This window comes from Nycticebus coucang, chromosome 22 (genome assembly GCF_027406575.1).
Source record: "Nycticebus coucang isolate mNycCou1 chromosome 22, mNycCou1.pri, whole genome shotgun sequence".
Lineage (NCBI taxonomy): Eukaryota > Metazoa > Chordata > Mammalia > Primates > Lorisidae > Nycticebus > Nycticebus coucang.
This window is the reverse complement of record NC_069801.1, coordinates 49,965,064-49,990,401: the sequence shown is the minus strand read 5'-3', so window position 1 is coordinate 49,990,401 and position 25,338 is coordinate 49,965,064. Positions and strand designations below refer to the sequence as shown.

The window sequence follows — 25,338 nt, the reverse complement described above, 5'->3', positions numbered from 1 at the left end:
TGAAAATCATATTCCAAACTACTGCCCTCTGTCCCCTCTGCCACTGCCACCATCACCGCCCGCTCCAGTGTCCAGCCTGGCCACTGCTTTTTCTTGCCTTCCTGTGATCTGTTCTCCATCCTGCAGCCAGAGAGCTCCTTTCCAGAACCTGCTCACAACCCACCACCTTCAACGAGATGGTGATCTCCCCGGGCTCTCCTCCTCCCACTCCTGCTTCTGCCCCCCCAGCCCTGCTTCTCTGCGGGGTGTCACTGATACCTCTCTGGATGGCCCATCCCGTGGAGAGCAGAGCCCAGGGCTCTTACCCTCCTTCCTCAGTGTCACTTCCTTGGGGGGACTCCTGGGCTCTGTCACTCTCCCTGTTACCTTCTCTTGTTCGCTTTCCCTATTAGCTTTTATTACTACCCAATATCACCTCATCTATGTGTGTCTTTATTTCTTTTTCTGTCACCTCCACTGGAATACTCGTATAATATGCCAGTGAGGACCAGATCTTTAGATCTGTTCCCTGCTGTTTCCTGGAGCCTAGAACGGTGGCAGGCACAGAGCAGATGCTCCGAGCTTGTCAAATGCACATGTGGGCTTGGACTCAGTGGTGGGGCTGGGGTCTGAAGCCCCTGGGGGAGCCAGAATGGTCCAGGGAGTGAGCAGGTCTCCAGCCACCCAGAAGGCTGCACAGAGCCCACACAGCCCAGCCCAGCATCAGGCAGGAGTAGACCCAGAAAGTGGGTGTCCTGGAAGCGTCATTTCTAAGATCCAGTAGTTTTAGGATTTGGTGACTATGAGTCACCATTTCTTGCAGTCTGTGATTCAGAACAGCTTTTCACATGGTGGAGGGGTTGGTGGTGCTGCCCTCCCCACCACGGCCTCCCCTGCTTGGGGGCTGTGAGGCTCTGGATTGGACACATGTGTCAGAGTCAAATGTTCCGGAGCATTCCGTGCCCCATTGCTTTTCACATGGTGAAAATTGATCCTTCTGCTTTGAGGCTCCTCCCACCTCCCCATTCTCAGCCCCGAGGCAAGCTGTTCTGCAAAGCTGGGTGGTTGGGGAGCACTGTCGCCATTCCTTGGTCAGACAGCAGGGCTGCTAGGAGAGAGTATGTGCTTCCTGGGACAGGGAACTGGGACCTGGAAGGCCTGTGGTCTCAGTCCTGCACTGCCATCGCTAAGTCAGTATGTGATCCTGGGTAGGCCAGTTCCCCTCTCCAGGCCTCAATTTCCCCAGTGATTTCTAAGGTTCTTTTTAGCTCTGTGGTTCTGAAGCACAGAGGTCTACAAGCCAGTGAGGAGGCTTCAGGGCGTGAGCAGAAGCTTCTGGAGGCAGGTTCTGAGAGCTAAGGTTGGGAGGACAGGGCACAGCCGACCGTGAAGGCCAGGTTGAGGGCCTGGCTGTGTGGCTTCAGAAATAGGAAGATGAGGGGTTGGGAAGGGGGAGGCTAGGGTAGACTGAAGGGGACAGGATATGGCTGGAGGTGTGGGGTGCCCTGGGAGGGGTGCAATAACTTCCATTTCTATTCAGCCCCCTCTGTTAAGCACCTGCTCTCGCCAAATCCATTGCGCTGAGAGGTGGGGAGCAAAAACAAGTCCCTGCATCAGGACTGTCCGCCCTCTCAGGACTGATGGGTAAGTGGGTACAGTGAACAGTCACACCTGATGTTCCGAGAGGCTGTGCAGAAGCTGGGCACCAGGTACCTGCTCACCCTCACTCTGGCCGAGGGCGGGTACCTACCAAGTGTCAGTGACTGGATGACAACACGGGTGACCCGGCAGGGAGCTGGGAACTCGGGCAAGTGCGCCAAATGAAAAGCCAGAGCTACGTGGGGGCTGACTGCACAGGGACACGAGGGCCCGCCACACGTTCTCGGGTGCAAAGATGTGTGTCTATGCCCCAAGGAGGATCCAGAGGAACACAACACGCCATGTCCCCAGATGACCTATTAAGACACAAATTCCTCTCCCAGGGCGCCGAGTGGGGGCTGCAGAACACTGACGTCTGCTCACAGTGCAGACTCACAAAATGAAAACTCAGTGGAACACTAATCAGAGCTGGCCCCTTCTTTTTCTTTCCAATCTTATTAAAACACCACAGAGATTAAGTAATGACTTGGCTGTGTTTATGGCTCCCAGTTACCCTCTCAGGGACTGGATAGAGCTCTCAGGAGCTGTACTTGAGAAGAATAATCCCCACCTTTGGGTCCTGGGTTGGGACGAAGGACTAGGAGTGAGTTTGGAACCGTCACAGTGAGCACTTACAAATAGCAGGTAAGGAGGGGAGCCGAGAGCTGGGTTCTGGCCCTTCCCAGAGAACCGTGCGGGGAGGTCCAGGGCAGAGTATCGATGTCTGGTAGGCAAAGCTATTAATGTCCCTCGGCATCTTCCATATTTTACGTAGCTGCCACCAGGAATACAGGCCTCGTGGGACAAGCAGGAAGCTTCCTGTGGTGGCCCAGAGCAAAGAAACATTTAATAATCAAAAATACAATTCTTTTTTTTTTTTTGCAGTTGTTGCCCAGGGCTGGGTTTGAACCTGCCACCTCTGGCATATGGGGCTGGTGCCCTACTCCTTTGAGCCACAGGCGCTGCCCAAAAATATAATTTTTGATTAAAATCTACAGGACAAGTTCATTGATTATTAGGTTGAGCACACATAGGAAGTGTTTTTGGCTCCTGGTTAAGAAACACCTGAACTAGCAGGGCTAACGCAAGGTGAAGGCTTGCCTTTTCTCCTGAATGGGCAGACCAGATGTGGGAGGATTGTGGCCCCAGGGATCCCTGCTCGGTCCACGTGGGTGCTCTGCCATGCTTAGCACCTGGTTTTCATCATCAGTTTGTCTTCTGGTCCAGGAAAGTCGCTCATGTTCTAGCTATTATGTCCATGGTCCAGGCAGAAAAAAGAAAATCAGAGGAAAGGACCAGAAAGACCTCTGCACTTCCAGGAAGCACCACCCGGTGACTTCCACGCACATCTCCATGGGATCACGGTTTGACAGCAGGCCCTGCTGGTCCCACAGCATGACAGGGCTCCTGTGTGGAAGGAGGGAGGAGAGATGGAGTCTAGGTAGGCAACTAGCTACCCCCACCCCAGCCCACATTTTAAATTATTCCAATTGTAAAAGAAGTTGTAAAGAAATGTACATGCTAGGTGTAAGTTCCGTTTGGTTTTTTAGGACTTCATGGAAGTTCTTAGTTTTTGCTCATGCTAAGGCAGCCTTCCCTCTAAGCCTCAACAGAAAACAACCTTGCAAGTCACTTGGGCTTCCTGGGGCCATACCCAGGAGAGGTTTTCAAACATTTGACAGTCAGGGAGCACAGGCATCTGCACCCCAGTCATAGATGCCCAGAGCAGGTTGGCCACTGCACCTGCCAGCTGTGTGGCCGTACGGCCCTGGCACGCCCCCAGCACTCGCTCCGGTGGCACTGGTGCTTTGGATCTGCCTGATGCCAGGAGTCCTTACAGTCATTCTGCTGACAGACAGCTGCTTACAACTCATTGGAAAAAAGTTTCATTTAAGCTTCTGAGATCCCCAATTCCAGAGTTCTATTTCTTTTCTCCCTTGTGACAAAGCAGGTAAATTAGGGGTGGGTCACAACATACCCATAACCATTCTCGCTGGTTTTCTGTCTTGACAGCTCATTCTTTTTTGTTTGTTTGTTTGTTTTAGCAGGCCCGGGGCCGGCTTCGAACCCACCAGCCCTGGTGCATGTGGCCGGCACCCTAACCACTGAGCTATGGGTGCCCAGCCTTGACAGATAATTCTTGATCCTCTTCCTCCTGCCATATGCTTACAGTGAACCTGTATTTTAGCAGCAGTGAAAAAAAAAATGACAGTTTATGTTTCTACAACTAGGCTACTAGGGCGTGAAATGAGGCACACTCATATTCACATATATGACTCCAACGTGTGTGAGCTAAGCCTTGAAAGAGAAGAGATTTTGGCAGGAACAAGAGTGGTTGGGTGGAAGATCCAGGTGGAGCAGGCAGCTGGGTGCAAAGTCTGTGCACACCTGTGCCAGGAAGGGCGAGCACAGGAACAAGCCTCTCTGTCAGCAACTCAGATTTAGGACTGATTCCTAGAAGAAGTGTGTAAAGACACAGATTTAGAACTGATTCCTAGAAAGGAGTGTGTAAAGACACAGATTTAGAACTGATTCCTAGAAGGAGTGTGTAAAGACACAGATACCAATGCTTTTGAGACTCATGACACGAATTGCTCAATTGCTTCAGAGGAAGTTTGCTGTCAGAACCACGTGAAGGTGCCCATGTCACCTCCCTGGATCCTGGAACCTCCCCAATGACGTTATTGTCATTTCAAAAAATACATTGTCTGTCTGACGAGTGAAAATGCCATTAATATATTGATGACACAACATTTTTTTATTTTTTTGTTTTTGGGGGTTTTTTTTGTTTTTTTTGGATTTCAATTCGACACAACATTTTTTTTTTTTTTTTAAAGCTTTTGTGGCAGGTGGCGCCTGTGGCTCAGTGAGTAGGGCACCGGCCCCATATACCAAGGGTGGCGGGTTCAAACCCAGCCCCGGCTGAACTGCAACCAAAAAATAGCTGGGCGTTGTGGCTGGCGCCTGTAGTCCCAGCTGCTCAGGAGGCTGAGGCAGGAGGATGGCTGAAGCCCAAGAGCTGGAGGTTGCTGTGAGTCCTGTGACATCATGGCACCCTACTGAAGGCAGTAAACTGAGACTCTGTCTCTACAAAAAAAAAAATAAATAAAAGCTTTTGTGGCCTCGACTGCCAACGGAGATTTTCAGATGACCCCAATAGCATGTCATATCTTTTTTTTATTTTTAATTTCAGCTTGCTTGTTCATTCTTCTTCATTTGAAGTACTCTTTTTTTTGTGTGTGTGTGCAGTTTTTGGCCGGGGCTGGGTTTGAACCCGCCACCTCCGGCATATGGGGCCAGCGCCCTACCCTTTGAGCTACAGGCACCGCCCTGAAGTACTCTTTTTTTGTTGTTGTTCATTTTCTTCTTCCTCTGGTGATGCTCTTTCCCGTTGCCTCCCCAGTAGCTGGGATTACAGTCGCCCACCACAACGTCCGGCTGGTTTTGATGTTGTTAGTAGAGACGGGGTCTTACTCTGGCTCACTGCTGCTCATACTGGTCTCGAACCTCTAAGCTCAGGCAATCCACCCGCCTCGGCCTCCCACAGCGCTGGGACTACAGGTGTGAGCCACCACACCCGGCCCTGTCATATCTTTTGATCATTTCATATTGGGGTATTAATGTTTTGTGGTCTATTTGTTTATGCAGCAAATATTTACTAAGTACCTGACATATGACAGCAGATGCTCCCCAGGTGCTGGGGACACAGCAGGGAACAAAACAGATGTCTCTGCACCCCCAGGGAGCTCTGGGGAGAACAAATAGAGGTCAACACAGAAGCAAGGACAAGATGTGTAAGACCCAGCACATTCTTCATTCAGCTTCCCCTAATGTTAGCATCTTACATGACTGTGACACACTTCGTTAAAACTAAGGAGTTAAATTGGCACAATGCTATTAACTAAATTACAGACTTCATTTGGATTCTACCAGTTTTCCCACAAATGTTCTTTCCTTTTTTCTGTTCCAGGATCCAGTCCAGCTTGCACTTAGGAATTTCTTAATTTTAACACATTAACTGCCATGTGAGTTGTATTTAATTACATTAGGTTCAAGCCTGGGGCCTTGTGAAGCATATATAACTCACACATCTTTTGACCTATCTTAACCTACAAAACTCCGTGGCCCCAAGGGAAAAACTATTTTTTTTTTTAGAGACACAGTCTCACTTTGACACCCTTGGTAGAGTGCTGTGGCATCACAGCTCACAGCAACCTCCAGCTCTTGGGCTTAGGCGATTCTCTTGCCTCAGCCTCCCAAGTAGCTGGGACTACAGGTGCCCACTACAACACCCGGCTATTTTTTGTTGCAGTTTGGCAGGGGCTGGGTTTGAACCTGCTATATATGGTATATACCCTTATATTTTGTTATAAGGCGCCCTACTCACTGAGTCACAGGCGCCACCCAAAACGATCTTTTTTAGTGTGGCAGTTAATGTGTTAAAGTAGTAAAGTCTATTAATTGATTGCTCATTTTATTCTTAGAGAGTCCTTTCATATTTTGAGTCCTTTCATATTTTCATATCAACTTACATTTCTTTTGGCTTTTTATGGTATCATATATATATATATATATATTTTTTTTCTTTTTAGGGGCAGAGTCTCACTTTATAACCCTCAGTAGAGTACCATAGTGTCACAGCTCACAGCAACCTCCAACTCCTGGGCTTAAGCAATTATCTTGCCTTAGCCTCCCAAGTATCTGGGACTACAGGCACCCACTACCATGCCCGGCTATTTTTTTGTTGCAGTTTGGCCAGGGCCGGGCTAGAAACTGCCACCCTTGGTATATGGGGCCAGCACCCTACCCACTGAGCCACAGGCACCACCCCTATGGTATCATTTTTTAAAGAATTATTTCTTTAAACCATCTGGAATTTATTTTGTTATAAGGTGTAAAATAAGGATCTAATGTTTATTTTCCCAAATAGTTGGTCAGCTATACCATACTCTATAATGAATCCTTCCTTTCCTCTCTGATTTCTGAAGCAACTTTTATCAAATGTGAAATTCTTAGATGTACTAAATTCAGTTTCTAGGCTACAGGTTCTCTTATACTGAGTATTCCATTGACATCTGGGTCAGTATCACACTGTTTTGACACTTACATTTTTACAGTATGTTTTCACATCTGATAGGATAAGACTCCTCCACCTTCAGCTTTATAATAAAATATTACTAAGAACAGTGACCCCACTTATGTACCAGGTCCTGTGTTGGGCTCCCCAGATAGGATATGAACAACCAAGTCTCAGCTGTAAGGAGGCCACTCCCTTGGGGAGGTAGACAGGTCAACCAGTGACCACACTGCTGCCTGGTGGGGTGGAGGTGATCAGCACACACAGGAGCTTGGGACCTGCCTGGGGCAGCGGAGAGGGCGGGGCAGAGGACATGATGCCTGACCCTGATTGTTTGGAGTAGGAGTGAGCCAGACAGGGAAGCAGGCAGAGTGTTACAAGCAGAGGTAGCAGTGTGGACACATGCCGGCTGCTAGAAATGCACCGGCACAGTTAGGGAGCTGTAAATGCTGCAGGTGGGGCAGTGGGAAGGGGCCCAGCGGGGACAGGTGAGGCTGCAGAGGGAGGGGGCTGGCTTGAGGAAGGCCTTGACTGCCAAGGGAGATGTTCAGATGACCCCAAGGACACAAGCCTCAGGGCCCTGCTGTCCTGGGCTCCGGAATTCTTCAACTGCTGGCTCTCTTCCCAGGAACATGTTCCCAGCCAACCTGGTGGAAGCCACATTCAAACAGGTGAGTAGGTCCCTGGGTGAGGGAGGGGAGGGGGCAGCTTACAGAGGGGCAGGCAGGCGGGCTGGAAAGGGACAGGTCTGCCCAGTCCATCTCCTTCTTTCCTAGCAGTGGGATGCTAGAGGGGAGGGGAGGTGGAGGGACCTAGATCCTTAGGGCCTCCCACCACCACACCCCTGTCCTAAGTTGAGTTTTTCATGAAGAAAATGACATGGGTGGAGGATGCTCACACATACACTTCCTCCCTCAACCTCTCAGTGACCCTGCATTGAGGTAGGATCGACCCCATTTCCTAGATGAGGAAACTGAGGCTCAGAAGAATTAAAGGACTTGCCCAAGGTTATACCTGTAAACGGCAAAGCCAGTAGGTAAACCCTGGCCTGCCTGGCTTCTAAGCCCATTTTCTTCTTCTTTTAAAAATAATCCTGTGTCCCCCTAATACGAATAGCAATAATGTTCACTGTAGAAAATGAGGAAAACACTAAAAAATAGAAAATAAAAATCACTTCCAGTTCCAGTACTTAGCTATAGGGGTAGCAAATGGTATGTTTTAGTCTTTTTTTCCTCTGCATTTATTTTTAAAAATAATATTAGGATCATGGTACACATACGACTTTTACCTTGCCTTTTTTTCACTTCCATTATATATATTATGAGCATTTTCCATGATTATTAAATGTTTCTTAAAAGCACAATATTTAGTGGTGGTGTAATAACCTGTTGTAAGGCTAGACTATAATTTATTTGGCCATTCTTCCTTTCAGTGGTCTTTTAGGATATTTTCAAACTTTTGTTGAGTTTTTTTTTTGAAACCCAGGCTGGAGTGCAGTGGCACAATTACAGCTCACTGCAACCTCAAACTCCTGGCCTTAAGAGATCCTCCTGCCTCAGTCTCTTGAGTAGCTGGGACTACAGGCACCCACCACAACACCTAGCCAATTTTTAAATTTTTTGTAGAAATAGGGTCTCACTATGTAGATCAGGCTGGTTTTGAACTCCTGGCCTCAAGTGATCCTCCTGCCTCAGCCTCTCAAAGTGCTAGGACTACAGGTATGATCCACTGTACCAGGTAAGATGTTTACGTATTGTGGTAAACATACTTGTACATCAGCCTTTGTCTGCACTTCTAATAATTTCAGATTCTCTTTCCCCTTCCAAAATGCTCACTAGTCAGTTGACTCAATCCAGCAGGCATTTCCTGAACCCCTTCCCTGTGCTAGGCCCTGTGTTGAGCCTGGGGACACAAAGGGAATGATGACGAATTGGAGAGAAGCCTTCAAAATAAGGTGTTGCAAAAGCTTTTGCAAATCACTGCATCTCTCTCCTGACATCTTAGCTCTTCTTAACCTATGAAATGAACCAGATTGCGAAGGGCCCTGAATGCTAGGCAAGGGTATTGGGGACCAGTCCCAAACTACACCATGGGTTCTTTTCCAGTGACTGGCGGTGACAAGAGGATGAGGGGAAAATAAAGAGTTGAAGACACAAGAAGAAAGTTTAAAAAGCAGGCCCATGAGACCTTCCACCTCTAAACATGAGGACCAGCAAAAAGGCCCTTACCTCCAGGCTAGCTCCACATTTATTACACACATCCCTGTTTAATCATCAATCTAACAGGGAAGGCTGAACCCTTAGGAGATGGTTCTTGCTAGGCTTGCATTTTCTAACTAAACTATTTCTTTAACTAACTACTTTAATTAGACTGATTTACCTCTGGCTGTTATTAGTCTAAGTTACTTATGATCTTAACACAAACAGAGCATGGGACAGGGAACACAGTCCAGGAGCAGGCTCTCAAAGCAGACCCCAATCAGACCACGCACACAAATCTCAAGAGTGGCGATTAAACCCTTCCGGAAGACTCGTGGGCAGACGAGCTGGTGCTGCTGCCAATACTGAGAAAACAGAGGAAAGAGACATTTTCCTCCTTATCTCCCCGAGAGACCTTTTCTCTCTTAACAAGGTTTAGGTGCCCGCCCTGTCTCCAGCACGTTCTGCACTCCCTCACTATTTTCCTAACTCCCCAAATGCACTCAGTCTCCCAGAGAGGGCAGCCCTGCTCGAGCCTCTCTCAGTGCTCAGTGACCTCTGAGCCCAGTCGTGCTGGGAGAGGAGTGAAACTCTGGCAAGACCATTTCTCTGTTTGAAAATGCTAGGCCAGGGTGTCACACTTTGCAACAGAGTTGGGGCTCCCGGTATTACTATTGCAGTCTGAAAGCGAATGTGCTGTTCTCTGATCCACTTCCCTCCTGTCTCTTTTCCCTTTTGCCCATCATCTGTGATCATTTTCTTAATTCCATTCCTAACCTACTTATAATAAACAGCGATTTTAAACTTACTAAATCATTATTTCTAGCAATGCAAGCACATCAAGATATGACTCTAAAGTGACCCACATGTCCACCCACATGAGGGGGTTTGGATTTTATTCCACTTGCGATGGGGAATTATTGAAGATACAAGTCACAAAGAAAACATCCCTCTGCCTCATACCTTTTTTGGAATACTCTTCTTCTTTTGGCAAATTCCTACCTCTCCTTCAAGACCCAAGTCAAGTGTCCCCATCATTGGGAAGCTGACACTTGGGCAGTTAGTCGCTCCTTTTCCAAGGCTCTCAGAGCAGAAATCATATCTAATTCATTTTTTTTATCTCCAGCAACCAGCACAGAGTTTCGACATGGGGATGATGATGATGATAAAGTAATGTTTGCGTAGGGCTAGCCAGGCGTCAGGAGCTGTTGTAAGCACTTCATATAGAGATGTATGTTTCATTTAATCCAGGGAGGCAGCTACTACACATGGATCCCAGGATCCCATTTTACAGATGAGGAAAACACACAAGAGATTTTAGGTCCATGTATTTCTCAAGTGGTTCCTTCTTTTCCCTAGAAGACTTAACTTACTGATACTGTGATATGTGGGGAGACAGGAGGCTCCCTTATTTGGGCTCCTAATACCTGAGGAATGAGGGGGAGAGGAATGCCCTGAGGGCCGAGGGAAAGGCAGGCAGCTGGATTCACTTTGTCTAGAAGGCTGAGCCTTTTAAGAGAAGTTCTGAGTTTCCATCAGTGGAGGGCAGGTTGGCTGACATTAGATAGATGGATAATGGACAGTTGGGAGGGTCCAGGTGGTGAATGGAGGACTATTCAGGTGATGAGGAGATGGACAGGTGGCTAGAGAAGGCCCAGATGGCCCTGTGCATAAACAGGAGAAGGGATGAGGACATGAGGGAGGCAGGTTGGGTAGCACAGAGATGGCGGAGGGACTGTCAACTCCCTCTTGGAATAATACTGATGATAAGCCCTGCCCTGCCCAACCCACAGGCTTATTGTCACTCCAATAGGATATGGGTAGATACAAATGTGCTTTCAGGCTGCAATTGTTGCTGCTGATATTAATAACCACACTTGGCCCTATCTCCCTCCTGGCTGGGGTGTCGCCCACTAGTACCGCACCAAGACCACTCCGGTTGTCAAGACCCCCAAGGTGGCACAGGAGGAGACCCCTCCTCGCCGGATCCTCATCTACGGAGTCCAGGAGGAGAACGGCTCTCGAGTGCAGAACTTCGCCCTGGACCTGACGCCACCGCCTGAAGTCGTGTACAAGGCGGAGCCTGGCACCAGCGACGGCATGAACGTGCTGGGCATTGTCATCTTCTCCGCCACCATGGGTATGTGCAAGGCGAGCCATGCCACCCTCCTTGCAATCATCTGAGTTCATGGAAGGTGGTTCTTTCCTTTCCTGTCCAGCAGAGGGGCTGGAGCCTCCAGCACCTCAGTGACCTCAGAACAGATGAGGTGCAGGTACACACAGACACACACTGACATGGACACAGATAGGTGCAGGCACCCGCAGACACAGTCACACACTGACTTGTACACTGACACCAGTGATTTTCAACCTGTGTGCTGTGGCACCCTGGTGTGCCGTGAGAGGATCTTAGGAGTGCTGGGGAAACTTTTAAAGATCATTAATTAGGTCAGGTGCAGTGGCTCATGCCTGCAGTCCTAGCACTCTGGAAGGCTGGTGAATTGCTTGAGTTCAGTAGTTCGAGACCAGCCTGAGCAAGAGTGAGACCTCATCTTTAAAAAAAAAAAAAAAGCCAGGCATTGTGGCGGGCGCCTGTAGTCCCAGCTGCTTGGGAGGCTGTGGCAAGAAGATTGCTTAAGCCCAAGAGTTTGAGGTTGCTGTGAGCTGTGATGCCAAGACACTCTACCCAGGGTGACAGAATGAGACTGACTCAAAAAAAAGAAAAAAGATCATTAATTAAATTATTTTCGAAAGAAGTTCAAAGTACAGTAACTACATGCTTATTTATTTACTCTTTTTTTTTTCAAGCAACATAATTTAACTGGGCTGGGGAAGTTTAACTATAGGTTCAAACGTGCCATGAGATTAAAAAAAGGTTGAAAAACACTGACTTACACAAATGTACACTGGTAATGTTTCACTCAGACGCCACTGACACACGCTCAGTGAAGTCTGAGTGAATTGAGTTCACTCGGGGCTTCTTGGGTTCAGGCACCCTTTTCACGTGTGCAAAGAGAGCCTGGGGGTGGGGCCTGTGTATCAGGTGCTCAGAGGGGTGCTTCCAAACACCATCTCAGGTCACTAAGGTCCTGGTTCCCTGCATGCCTAGAGCTTTGCCAGACCTTGCTGAGTGCCTGCACCAGCCATGCTGTGGGGTGGGTGGAGAACAAGCCAGGCTGTGCCATCAGGGCAGGTATCAGTGTGTGCCTGACACAGCCGCTCGGAAGAGGATTGCTTGAGCCCAAGAGTTTAAGGTTGCTGTGAGCTATGACACCAAGACACTCTACTCAGGGTGACAAAGTGAGACAGGTCTTTCTTTGGTCCCCTCAACCCAGCCCCCTTTCCATACCCCTCCCTGGTGTTGGGATGTGACTAATGCTAAGTCCTTGGATGACCCCAGAAAAGTCCAAATGGGTCTGAGGAGAGGCAGGAATAGCCTGGGAGAGGCAGAGCCCAGGGAGACCCAGGTCCATGTCAGCCAGACCATGACAGGCGAGTTGAGTAGGGCGAGGCCCCATGTCACCTTCAACTGTGGTTTTACCTCACCCCATCACCGCGGGTGGCTGCTCTGGGACTGTGCACACACAGGTGTCCCTGGGCAGGGAAAGAACCTCCTCTGGTATCCCATAGACTAAGGGGTGAACCCCTATCCTTCCCCTGGGCCTCTGAGCACTGTGCCAGTGAGCTTCCCTAGAACAGCCAGAGAGTGTATGCTGCTCCCCATATTAATCACAGCAGAAGAGAGAGTAACCACTATCACAGCAGCACCCCCAGGACACACCACACATGAACGTGTATGTGAAGAGAAGCCCGGAACACCAACTGGGGAGAAACAGAGGCTCGGGGAGGGCATCATTCGTCAACAATGAGTGTTGCACACCCACACGGGCTGACCACGGTGCTCACAGCACACCTGCGGACGCAGTTCTGGCCCTCACAGAGCCTCCTAGCAGAGGAGACGAACAAATCAGACAAACAGGAAACAATGTTCTAAGTTGTGGAAGGAATCAGCTGGCGGTGAGACAGACACAAACAAGGGAGGAGTTTGAGATGGGGGTGGGGGTGGCCGGCATCCCAGCCGCCGGGCACTGCATAGGCAAAGGCCCTGAGGCAGCTGATGTATTCCAGAGGCTTAAGGAAGCCCCGGGTGCCAGGGCACGGTGAGGAGAAGCAGCAAGGCCAACATAGGAAGGAGGTGCAGACGGGCCAGCTCCAGGGACCCAGGCAGTGGGCTCGGCTAGGGTCTAAGTGCACAGGGCCGTCAGCGGGGGCACCTGGCAGGGAGCATTCTATCTTGAGAAGACGGATGGAGAGAAGGAAGAGATGAGGGCCCTGCTGGGTCTGGTGTTGGAGCCAAGAAGAAGAGGGTAGGGGTGGGGTGGTGGTGCAGCAAAGCTGCTGGCAGTCAGCCAGGCTGAGACCTGCACACAGGTCTGTCCCCCAGTGCACCTATGACATGTTCGTGTGTCCCCGTCCTACAGGCATCATGCTGGGCCGCATGGGTGACAGTGGGACCCCTCTGGTCAGCTTCTGCCAGTGTCTCAACGAGTCGGTGATGAAGATTGTGGCAGTGGCTGTTTGGTGAGCCTGGTCGGGATGGGTCCTCTCCCACCCCACCCACCCTGCCCTTTCTGCTCCTAGGCCGGTGGAGGGCACGATGGTCCCGTCCTCATCCTCTGCTCTCCTGGGACACAGCAGAAAGCCACAGGGAGGTTCAGCCCTGGGCCTGAGGCCAGAGCTACACATGTTTTCACAGATCCACCCAGCCCTGACCAGGCCTTCTTCTGGCCCTGGGCCTGCCACTTCCAGGCAGGACAGCCAAGAGCTCAGCCTGGCTCTGCTGCCTTCCCAGCCTCAGTTTCCCAGTCAGAAGGGGCATCCTCAGATCAGCTTTAGGAGAAGGGAGCCCAGGAATGAGAAACAGCTGCTGTTCCTCGCTGAGTTCAGACCTTAGGAGTTCAGATGGGTCATGGTCTTGCTGGGGCTGCACTGGGGTACTTCTCAGAGACGCAGGCAGGGTGGGACCCTGACTGCCTGCCACCCGAGCCCACGTCGCCTGCCACCCCCAGGTACTTCCCCTTTGGCATCGTGTTCCTCATCGCCGGCAAGATCCTGGAGATGGACGACCCCAGGGCTGTGGGCAAGAAGCTGGGCTTCTACGCGGTCACCGTGGTGTGCGGGCTGGTGCTCCACGGCCTCTTCATCCTGCCTCTCCTCTACTTCTTCATCACCAGGAAGAACCCCATCGTCTTCATCCGCGGCGTCCTGCAGGCCCTGCTCATCGCACTGGCCACCTCCTCCAGGTACCCTGGTGGGCAGGCTGTGGGTAGGATGGCAGGGCGTGGGGGCCGGGCTCTGTCCACCGGCCAGGCATCGTCCGCCCACCGCCACAGAGCCACAGAGGGAGACCGAGTGACCCGCTCCACAGGCACAGGGTGGCCCAGCCGCACTGGTGGCAGGACCTGGTGGGGACTTTCCGTTTGAGGCCTCACCAGCCTGAATCACCTCTCAAGGCCTTCCCTCCCTGACTGCCGGCCCGCCCTACGTTTCACTCAGATGGGCATCGCATATATGCAGCGGGGGCAGAGGGAGCTGCAGAGTCTGTTGAAAAATCACATCAGCAGTGAACTGCCGTTGCCTTCTGCCGCCACATGATGCTCCTATTGGAGTCAGGCTGCGTGCCCTTCTTGGGACTCACTGGGACCTCCCTGCTGGAAGCCCAGTTACAGGGAGGCAGTGTTGCCAGGTGGCAGGGATTTGAGTCATGGCTCCATCAGTCGCTTGCTGTGTGACTGCAGGCTGGTCACACCCTCCCTGGGCACCAGCTTCCTCGTGCACACTCGGGGCAGCTGGCATCCCCCAGGCTGGACTCATAACCGTTGTCATTGTGCTCACGTCTGTGGCACTGCCCACAGACACAGAGCTGCTGGGGGGGGGGGTTGAGGTAATGGATCCTCGAAGGGTGAGAATGCCAGGCTGGGCCAGATGAGTCCGCACCTGGCCTCAAGGGTGGTTGAAGGGGCAGGAAGGAAGCAGTCATTTGCAAGCATCGACCCTGTGAAGAAAGGGCGTGCTCCCCACAGCGAGTGTCCAAGCTCCTCAGTAAGGATGTTGAAGGGGCTCGAGCCAGCCACATCCTTCTGGCACCAAAGGCCTCACTCTTCCCTCCAGTTCCTGCTGCCTTCTCTTCCATGGGCCTCAGTAAGACGCCCTGCATGCCCCACCCCCACCCCAGGCAGACCCAGGGACCCACCCTTGGCAACAAAAGCAGAAGAAAAGCCCAGAAGGCACTGTCCAGGAACATCTGTGCAGGGCCAAGGCCAGGGGGTAAAAGGGAAGGACAAAGCCTCAGACAGTGCCAGCTCCCATGCCAGGAGCCAGCCACACCAGGGCCAGCATCCCCGGCCACCTCCTGCCAGCAGGATCCACATCTAGGGCTCATTAGAGGCTCTGCCAGTAGAACAGTTTCCTGGGCAGTGGCCTGTGGAGACAGGAAGGGCTCAAGGGCTACTCCAACCTGGATTTTCATCCCAGCACAGCCAGGAGGGACTCTCACAACAAACATAGTAACTGAGTGTTACCACGCAAACATGCAACTGAGCATTCACCCAGGTACTGTTCAAGACAAAGAAGCTGAGGCACCAGCTTCAGGAACTTGCCAGGGCCACTTGGTAGGAGGCTGGAATCTAAACCCAGGCTGGCCTGGAGCCCCTGCTGTTCCATACGTCATGTGCTCTTGGCACAGCAGGAAGACATTGGGTCAGCCTTTTCCCGCTCTGGGCTCAGTTTCCTCATCTGTGAAATGAACGCAAAGCCATCCCCATAGGAAGAACAGGCGAGGGTACAGCACAGCGCCTGGCGCACGGAGGTGCTCTGCCAGCAGCTGCCCCCTCCTGCACTGAGCACCCACATACCCTGTGTGCTGGTGCATGCTCTACCCACCCCGTGGGCCACTGCCGGGTGTAGGGGGAGCTTCCTGTCAGAGGCCCTGACCATCCTGCAGAGGGCACTGCACAGACACTAGCCCCTCTGCCCTCAGCTCAGCCACGCTGCCCATCACCTTCAAGTGCCTGCTGGAGAACAACCACGTCGACCGGCGCATTGCACGCTTTGTGCTGCCCGTGGGCGCCACCATCAACATGGACGGCACTGCGCTCTACGAGGCTGTGGCTGCCATCTTCATCGCCCAGGTCAACAACTACGAGCTGGACTTCGGCCAGATCATCACCATCAGGTGCACCCTGACGCCCATCCCCTGTAGGGACAGGGCGGGGCCAGAGGCGCCTTCTGGATCCTCCAGCTCCCGGACCTGTTGGGCTCTCTGAGGCCAGTCAGTCCTGGGGCTGGGAATCAGGACACAGGGCTCCTTCCATAGATGCCCTGCACCTTGAGGGTGGACAGAGGGCCAGGTCCAGCAGCTCTGAGCCTTGGAATAGGTGGAAGTGGGAGGGCAGTCCAGGGGGCACAGAGCAGGACTAAGGACCGTGGAGAGGCCACGCAGGGCAGGAGCTGAGGGAGGTACTGGGGCCAGGCAGGCGCTGAGAGGCAGCCTCACGTGCTAGGCAAGAACACTGGTCCCGCCTTGGGGAGGCTGGGCAGACCTGTGCCCGGGGAATCTCAGAATCTCACAGGTGTCTACACCTTCCTCAAGAGGGTCTCCTCAGGCCATGGATCGGGGCTCATGGTGCCACAGGACGTGAGCATGGATGTGTCCCCCAAGAACTCACTGAGGTGGCATTCCTAACAACCCTGCTCCATGTGGCTGCCCAGAGGCCCTGGGATTCTGGCCTCTCCTTGGAGCCAGGGCCCTGACAGTGCCCCCACCCCCCCACCCCACCTCCGCAGCATCACAGCCACTGCAGCCAGCATCGGGGCAGCTGGCATCCCCCAGGCTGGACTCGTAACCATGGTCATCGTGCTCACGTCTGTGGGACTGCCCACTGACGATATCACCCTCATCATCGCTGTCGACTGGGCTCTGTGAGTGGACTTGGGCCTGGCCCCAGAGCTCATGCAGCAGGGGTGGCTTGGAGGGCAGCAGGTGGCAGGGTGGGGGGTTGAGCCCCTGCCCAGGGTAGAGGAATGGAGAATTGCCCCTTGCAGCATAGTGGGAGCGCCCTACTCATCAGAAAAGACCTAGCTATATGGCCCTTTGTTTAAAAATTATAAAGAATTTCAAGATAGAAACAACAGAACATTAAACCAGGCCCGGCCCCTCTAAGCATGGGGACTATACAACACACAGCCACACGCCCGTGAAGCCAGCCCTGCCTCGGGGGGGAACCACCTGGCTGCAGGCTCCTCATTCCTCAGGGTTGAGTACTGTGCTCTGTCAGCTCCCCTCCAGGTGCCCCCTGCTCACCACCCTGCTTGGCTCTGCAGGGACCGTTTCCGCACCATGATTAATGTGCTGGGGGATGCTCTGGCCGCAGGGATCATGGCACACATCTGCCGGAAGGACTTCGCTCGGGACACAGGCACAGAGGTGAGATAATTGTCCCCCTCCCGGCCTGGTGGCCCTCTCCTGGTGGAGCCTGGTCGGGTGGGAACCAGAACTTCCACCAACCAGCCAGGCAGCCTTCAGGCAACCACTCCATGTCTCCAGGCCTCAGTCTCCTCATCTGTTACGGGGGAACTAATTTCTCTAGCATCTGTTTATCAAGCACCCACGGTGGCCAGCACTGACATAGACACAGGAGGAACAGTGGAGAGAAAATAGGATAAAATCCCCTGTCCTCGTGGAACTCACTGTAGCCTGGGGAGGGTGCTGATCTGCTCAGCACCAACATGAACATCTGTGGGTCTGTACAGGTGGTGTAGTCTTTGGGCTGTCACAGGCTGCCCCACTTCACAGGGAGGAAGCTGATCTCGGGCAGGGGAGCCATTGATTCCCTCACTGGACCCTGTGGGTCAGGTCCCCTCATCTACTAAGATAGCCCCAGCAGGAGGCAGGGCAGCTTGGGAGCAGAGCCCAGGGAGGCCACATGGCAGGCCTGTCAGAAAATCCATCTCATGGTTCCCAGACCTGAGGTTGTTCTGTTCCATCCTGACCCTCAGTCCTCCCTGGTGTCTAAACTTGGTCCCGCCTGCTGTTACCAAGACCTGTTTCCCCTCTCCAGAAACTGCCACCCTGCGAGACCAAGCCAGTGAGCCTCCAGGAAATCGTGGCAACCCAGCAGAACGGCTGCGTGAAGAGCGTGGCCGAGGCCTCAGAGCTGACACTGGGCCCTGCCTGCCCCCACCACGTCCCCGTGCAGGTGGAGCAGGATGAGGAGCCAGCAGCCACCAGTCTGGAGCACTGTACCATTGAGATCAGTGAGCTTGAAACCAACGTCTGAGCCTGCAGGGCTGGGCTGGGGCAGAAACACAACTTTCCAACCCTCCTGAGCAGTCAACAGGGGCCAGACTCACACATTCTTCCTACCCTTGAGAGACTCAGCCCCACTTGACAGAAAACAAATCTCGCAGAAGGGAAAGGTCTCAGGAGCAGCCCCAGCCAGAGACTGATGGGCCCAGCATAGCCCAAGCACCAGCTGTGACAGTTTTCCCTGTGGACGACAGAATTGAGGCCCTGAAAGCTGAAAACACTTGCCCGAGGCCTTGCCAAGTAGGGTTATGGCCAGGATGCTAACTCAAGTCTTTCAAGCGTGGACCTCTCCCTTCTGGAGGTCAGATGCCGGGTGAGGCTACGCCACCACCACCACTTCCCGTGTGTGAAGACATAACAATGATGTCCTGGTTTCTGCCCCAGCTGTGTCCAGGCCAGGTCCAGGCCTCCACCCCACCCCATAACAGGTGGCCTCAGCCAAACAGTTCTCCCCAGGGGAAGCCCAGCCCAGGGCGAACACCCACTGCTTTCCTGGGGCCACTGTCCATCCGGTCTCCTATCCCACCACTTGGCTCTTGCAAAGCTCATCAGATGCGGAGACAGATGTCCTCACTGCAGCTGGAAAGCTCCTTAGACACAACCAAGCCAATCTCTCATGAGACAAGTGGGCAAGCCAGGCTCTGGGAGAGGCTCAGCCTGGGATGCTCTGGTCAGTTCCTAAGAGGCCTCTGTGGCAAAGTCAGCCCTTTTTGTGTTTGCGAATTCCATGATAATAAAGACATTTTGTTTTGCACTCTGTGGGCTTACAGACCACTTCTTTATTGGGCTAATCCAGGCTATCACAGTGTAGACGGGCCTATCCGGGCAGCTGGAGTATGGACAGGCCTGTGCACATGGCCAGAATACAAACAAGCTTTTCCATGTAGCTTGAGTGTAGACAGGTCTACCCAGGGTGTCGGTGCGTGGAGAGGCCTGCCTGGGCAGCCAGAGTGCAGATGAGCCTGGCATGGTAGCTGTCCACATGGGAACAGGAGCCCAGGGAGGGCTGTCATATTCAGAAGATAGCATACAAACTGGCCTGCCCAGGGTTCTGTCTCAACAGCCTCAGTGTGGCTGGACCTTGTCCAGTGTGGACAGACCACTCTGCCCCCAGCCCGGCTCTGATTTACAGACAACACCCTGGAGTCAGTCCCCATAAAAGGAACCAATTTCCTTAGCCGGTCCAGCTCCCTTTGGTGAATGCTTTGTCTTAGAGAGGGGACATGCCCTGACTGCCTCCCTCATACTCCTCTCCTCAGAGTGCCTCCAGGAGGCCTGCAGGGCGCAGGGCCCTGTCACACAGCCTGTTCTAGGTGTGCCCTGGGGAGAAGATAGAGCTCTAGGGTCTGGAGGGGTCTTGCACCGGGATGTCGGCAAAGACACCAACGTACAGAGAGGAGCCAGGCCCCCCAAGGTCATTCAGGGAGTGAGGAGGGCAGCTGTTCCCAGCCACCCACCCTGAACTACCTCCATCCTCCTCCTAGGACCATGGTCTGAGGAGTCTAGGATACCCCGGGATACTTCCAGGATACCCCCTCCTGCTGCTGGGGGCTGCGGGGTGACCATGAGAGTGGCCTTCTTTGTTGAGGCCCACTCGTCCAGGAGAGGTGAGGCGTCAAGGCACAGCCACTCGCAGCTTCGTGGGGACAGGCTTGCTCACTCCCTCCCTGTGTCACAGCTCTAACCCCCTTTGAGCAGTCAAGTCTGGAGCCTTGACAGGAGCACACTTACATATCTCCAGCAGCAGAGAGGTCACTACTTCTTGGGTTTCTCAAGCCACTGTGGGGTAGCGCTGCCTATCAGAGGTTCTCCTTAGCTGGGAGCTGGGTAGTACCTCCTGCAGCTGCCTCTCCCAATTCCAGTTCTGTCCCTACGGGTGTGGGGAAACACTGAGCATGTCTGTTACCTCTGCCCTGGGGAGGCCGTCAGAGACCTGGGTCCCCAAGTTGGCTCTGCTCCAGCTCCCAGGCCCACCTTGAGTCCTGTCTGCCACAGATCCCACTGACAAGTCTCCTTAAGTGCAAAGGTTCCCTGTGACCCTCCAGGTGAGCCCTGAACAGGCCCACAACCTCTGGGAAGGTAGTGTGAGCTTAAAGGGCCAATATGTGGTCCCAGGACAGGACCCGTGGGTTCTCATCAAGCCAACAGGCTGCACCCAACTCCTGGCCTCCTTACCTGTGGCTGAGCCCGTCTCCCTGGACATCTATGGGTACAGCTACTGTCTGGGCCCCAAGACTAAAGTCTGCACTGACGCCTGCTGGTCTGGCCAGCGCACAGGGGTGCTTGCGTCCTACCCTCCCCAACCTGGTGCCAGCCCAGCACGGGGCAGGAAGCACACACACACACGGCCACAAGCTGCAAGGACAGGCTAATGCTTTTATATTAGTTTTTCTATAACAAGAAAAATCAGTTTCAAGATTTTTATCATTTTTTTCCTTGAAAAAGAATAAAAAACCAAAGGCACCGAGAACTTCCACAGGCCTAAAGAATAAAGACAGTGTCTCATAGGTGTGGCTGGGTCTTTCCTGCCTGGCTCGGCCCCACTGCCTCTTCCTCACTCCTGCCCATCAGCAAAGTACCTGGGGCCTACCAAGGCATGGCAGGGAGAGGCTCTCAGCAGAGTGGCTGCCCCAGCACCTACCTGGGGTGACAGAGTGGCAGAGCCAGGGCAGCAGTCTTGAAGGTTCCTGCCCCCTTTGAGAGGCAAAGGAACAAAAGCCAGCTTTTGTGAGTTCCAGAGGACAGCAGGCACCTGGCCAGGGCATGGAGATAACCCTGTGTCTTCTCCAGGGGACGGACGGACAGATGCACCAGGCAGATGGCGAGCTGCTCTGGCAGAGCTGTTGGTGGCATAGGCTGTGGAGGGCTGTTTGCACATGTCTGTGTATGTGTGCAACACACGGGCACACGAGTACAAGTGTCAGTGGGCAGGGAGCAGGCACCTGTGTGTGCAGGGCAGAGTCAGACCTCCTGTTAACTCAGAAGGCGTGGCGGTGGAGGGGAGTGTGCAACCAGCTGTGTGTGTGGCCGAGCGGGTGTGTATGGGTGTGACGTGCTGTCTGCACATGGCTGGCCGTGGGAGCATGTTCAAGCTGTGTTGTGTGGGATGCCCCTGGGGTGCAGCGCTGGGAGTGTCCGTGTGAGTGTGGCAGGAGGAGGTTCACAGGGCACAGGCGAGTGCTGCAGAAAGGAGTCCAGCGGTCCGCTGTCCTGCAGAACACACAGGAGAGTCAGGGGCCAGCTCGGTAGACCCTCAGCCACAGCCAGCATGGAGGGGCCCGCTGGAGGTGAACTCCACTCAGACGGGCTCTGGAAAGGCCAGGCTAACTGTGAGGGGGTGGGGAGCTACACTGGGAGCCCAGAGCTCACTGGGAGGTGCACCTGCCGATGTGAGTGGCCTAGTGTGCACCAGAAAGCCTTGGGTCCCACCAGCCACTCCTCAGAGCCCTGGTCAATCAACCTGCCTATGGCCAATGTCCTCCAGAGGAGACAGATTCTCACCCATCCTAGGATTCCCATAGCCCACCCTGCCCCTGCCCCACCCCCATGAAGGCCATAGTGTCCTCACTGAATGGCCAGTCACCCTGTCCCTGACCTCTAACTCTGCATGATGATAGGGCATCAGGGGGTGCCTGGGCCTGTCCCTCCGAGCTGGGATAATCTCCCCATGCTGTCTTCTGTGTCTTCAGCCTGGGTCTGTTACCCCAGCTCCCTCTGCCATCTGCCCACAGGGTCCTCAGCCCTCAGGCTCCTCTTCCCCAGGCCCTACTTCAAGTCAGCATCCTGACAGTGGCCTAGTGACCCCATGCCCCCTGTCCCCACTGCACGGAACATTCCTACTAGCCTGTGATAGCTTCTCCGGCCACACTGCCTCTCCCCTGGCTAGCCAGTACATGCCCCCTCTCCAACAGCCCCCTCCATGACACTGCTCACCCACTCTCCATCTCCACCCGCTTCCCTGCCCGGCCCGACCCCCTGCCCCACGACTTCAGCCACTCTCTAGTCAATACTCTTAGTTTCCTTGGTCCTTGCCCTCCTGTCCTATACACCTGGCTACAAACCCAGCCGTGGATGGATCCAGTGGTCCATCTTCTCATACCCCCTGGTCTGCTGAGCACCTGCCACTGCACAGAGAGAACAGAAGGCTAAAGGCATCAGGCTAAAGGCATCGGGCTGATACGACCCGATGTCCAGCCACCAAGCCACTAACCAGCCTGTGACTATAGCCTCTTGGCCCTCTGCCCCTCCTGCCATAGTGTAAGAAGCACTGAACCTCCTGCCAAATCCAGACCCTCCTACCATCCCCACAGGAGCCCTCACCCTCCTCCCATGTCATTAGCTCCCCTTCACCCTCCCCACTTCCCATCAGCATCCGAGCCAGCTCCATACCTCAAAAAAGGCATCTAATAAAGGGGTCCTTCCCGGATTTCACACCCCCTCCCACACCACCCTCTCTCATCTCTTCACACCCAAACTTCTTGAAAGGGCTGTGTACACTCCCTAGATCCACTTTCTTTCTTTCTTTCTTTTTTTTTTCCTAGAGACAGAGTCTCACTTTACCGCCCTCGGTAGAGTGCCATGATGTCACAGGACTCACAACAACCTCCAACTCTTGGGCTTTTACGATTCTCCTGCCTCAGCCTCCCGAGCAGCTGGGACTACAGGCGCCCCTAGATCCACTTTCTTTCTAGCCATTCCCTCTACCCTCCCTCCCCTGCAGCCACTCCCTACAAAGTCACTGTGACCTGTATGCGGATAAACTCAGTAGGCCCCCAGTGGTGCTCAGCACTCTCTGTCCCTCAGCAGTAGTGACACGGCTGATTCTCCCCACTTTGGAAGAAGCTGGTGCTTGTACGTATCATGTGTGTATGTGTGTGCACATAGGTGTGCTTGTGAGAGCCCATGTGCAAGGTACACACGGGTGCGCATGTGTCCCCAAATGCAGGCATACATGTGCATGTAGGTGAACACATGGTCTATGCTGGAAATGCGCCATGAAGTACAAGCACACGTGTGTCTGTGTGCGTGTGTGTGCTGTATGTTCTGTTTCTGTGTGTTTCGTGAATTTGCGCATGTTTAGACATGCTTGTACATACACGTGTGTTGGCACATATGTATCCTTGCACATGAGGGGGTGGGGAGCTACACTGGGAGCCCAGAGCTTGGGTTACACACACACATGCAAATACCCGTTGCCCATGGCGGCCGGTGGGCTTCCTACCTTCTTTCCCACCTGCTCCGTGCGGGTCTTTCTGCAGTCTCGCTCCCACTGTACCTGCTCCCCTCCCTCCCTGGCAAATTCCCCCAGCCCCTGCAGCTTCAGAGACTGCTGAAGGCTGACAAGGCCTGGATTCCTGTCTTCAGCCCCAAACCCACATGTCCAACCCCCTGCCCTGGGGCAGCCCCCATCACAGCACTGGTCACCCTGGGGTAGACTGCTCGGCCTCCAGGAGCATGCTGTTACCCCCCCAACCTGTCAGCCAGGGCCTGCTGCTTCCCTAACGTCTTATAAATTTGCAAAATGAATGGATGACGCAGACAGAAGGTGAAGAGTGGACAGCAAGAGCCTAGGCGAGGCTCAGACACAGGACGATGTGGTGAGAAGTGAGTGTCGCCCCCACACAGACCACCTACCTAGGTCAGATCTGTGTCGCCCTGTCCCTATCGCATTTCCTCTTCCTCCTCCTCCTCATCCTCCTCATCCTCTTCTTCCTCCTCCTCCAAGCGGCCCCGGTCCTTGGAAACCTCACCGAACTCGAAGTTGCCTTCAATGTCCAAGACCTGCAAATGCTTCAGCCTCCGGAAGGCGCTCTCCACCACAGAGCCCACAGCCAGCTTGTTAAACCTGTGCAGGCCATCCAGACAGGGCCAACGTCAAGAGCCCGGCCCCCAGAGTCCCTGCCTGAACCCCTAGAAGGTGAAAGGGAAGGGAAAGTGGCACGGCGGGTGGAAAAGGTATGATGCGTGATGGAGAGTACTTGTTCAGGGCAGCCACCGCCAGGTGCAGGGCTGGCACAGGGCTAGTCCCCTACAGAGAGCAGGTCCCGGTCTGCATACACTACCACTGCCTCCTCAAGAGTGGCAGCCCTGGTGCCAACTCTCTGTCCACCTGTGGCACTTACCCCAAAACCTGGTGGCACCGAGGTGCCTGGTATGGCTCTATGGTACAGGCTAGGGCACACTCAGCATGGGAACGGGGAGACAGTGGCTCTGATCTCAGCGCCTCTGCTCTCCACCTCGGCTCCCTTGCAGAGGCCTGAGGCATGTGTCACACCACCCAGCCACCATCACCAAGCCCTGGGCCTCTGGGCCACAGAGTCCCCGGAAGTACACCCCTACTCTGCTCTATCCCTCTGTGATTGGGGGTGAGGGCTGTGAGGGGTACAGAGAAGAACCACCCCAGCTCTGATGTAGGGGAGCCCCTCAGCTCCTCAGGGAGCCATGTCCTGGGAATCGTTCCAAACCCCACCCCTAGACCCACAGCCCAGCTGGGACCTGCACATCTATTCCTGGTCTGAGGCCCAGGCCCAGCCTGGGTGGCTGTGGACACAGCAGTCACCTGTGCTCTCTGGGCCTCAGCTTTCTCAGTGGTAAATTGAGAGGATGCTCTCTGGGTTCCCTTCCTGCCATAGGAGCACTAATATCACCTGTATGCAGTGGTTGTCAAAGTTTCCAAAGCTCTTTTACAGACCTACAAACCATATCAGGCCTGGCCATAACTGTCCTCACACTTGAGAGCTGAGAATGCAGAGGCTCAGTGGGGTCCTGTGACCTATCTGTGGTCACACAGCCAGGCAGTGGTGCAACCAGTGGTCTTTCAACACTGACCTCCACCTGCACCTGTTCCCATGTGCCTCAGCTGCCCCTCCAGAGCTGGGGCAGACTTGGAGGGGAGTGTGAGGGGCCACTGGAACATTCCTACCTGAGAAAGATCCCCTTGAGGTTGGGTGTGGAGTCAAAGGCGTTGGCAGGCACGGTGCTAATCTTGTTGTTCTGCAAATACAGGTACTCCAGCGACTTGGGGAGCCCTTCAGGGATCTCTGTGAGCTGGTTCCCAGCAATATCCAGCAGCTGCAGGG

The 25,338-nt window shown here is 53.6% G+C and overlaps 2 protein-coding genes across 5 annotated transcripts in view; one reads left to right on the top strand and one right to left on the bottom strand.

Moving 5' to 3' along the window:
* The window catches only part of SLC1A7 (solute carrier family 1 member 7), a 51,086-nt gene extending 30,589 nt beyond the window's left edge, over positions 1-20,497 (top strand). The window contains exons 3-10 of one of the 2 annotated variants that reach the window (XM_053576544.1): positions 7,323-7,365; positions 10,810-11,032; positions 13,374-13,473; positions 13,962-14,195; positions 15,932-16,126; positions 16,738-16,872; positions 17,275-17,377; positions 17,993-20,497. In XM_053576544.1, the coding sequence (XP_053432519.1) occupies positions 7,323-7,365; positions 10,810-11,032; positions 13,374-13,473; positions 13,962-14,195; positions 15,932-16,126; positions 16,738-16,872; positions 17,275-17,377; positions 17,993-18,163 (1,204 nt within the window). In that variant the 3' untranslated portion in view covers positions 18,164-20,497. The remainder of the gene's footprint in view (positions 1-7,322; positions 7,366-10,809; positions 11,033-13,373; positions 13,474-13,961; positions 14,196-15,931; positions 16,127-16,737; positions 16,873-17,274; positions 17,378-17,992) is intronic. The other variant, XM_053576543.1, reaches the window with a different exon arrangement.
* Positions 2,515-25,338, bottom strand: part of PODN (podocan) — a 40,366-nt gene continuing 17,542 nt past the window's right edge. The window contains exons 9-11 of one of the 3 annotated variants that reach the window (XM_053576524.1): positions 25,182-25,330; positions 23,894-24,104; positions 2,515-3,024 (exon numbers count right to left, since the gene is read on the bottom strand). In XM_053576524.1, the coding sequence (XP_053432499.1) occupies positions 23,921-24,104; positions 25,182-25,330 (333 nt within the window). In that variant the 3' untranslated portion in view covers positions 2,515-3,024; positions 23,894-23,920. Of the gene's footprint in view, positions 3,025-4,432; positions 4,705-20,621; positions 21,470-23,893; positions 24,105-25,181; positions 25,331-25,338 lie in introns of those variants that run through there. The other 2 variants (XM_053576523.1, XM_053576522.1) reach the window with 2 other exon arrangements.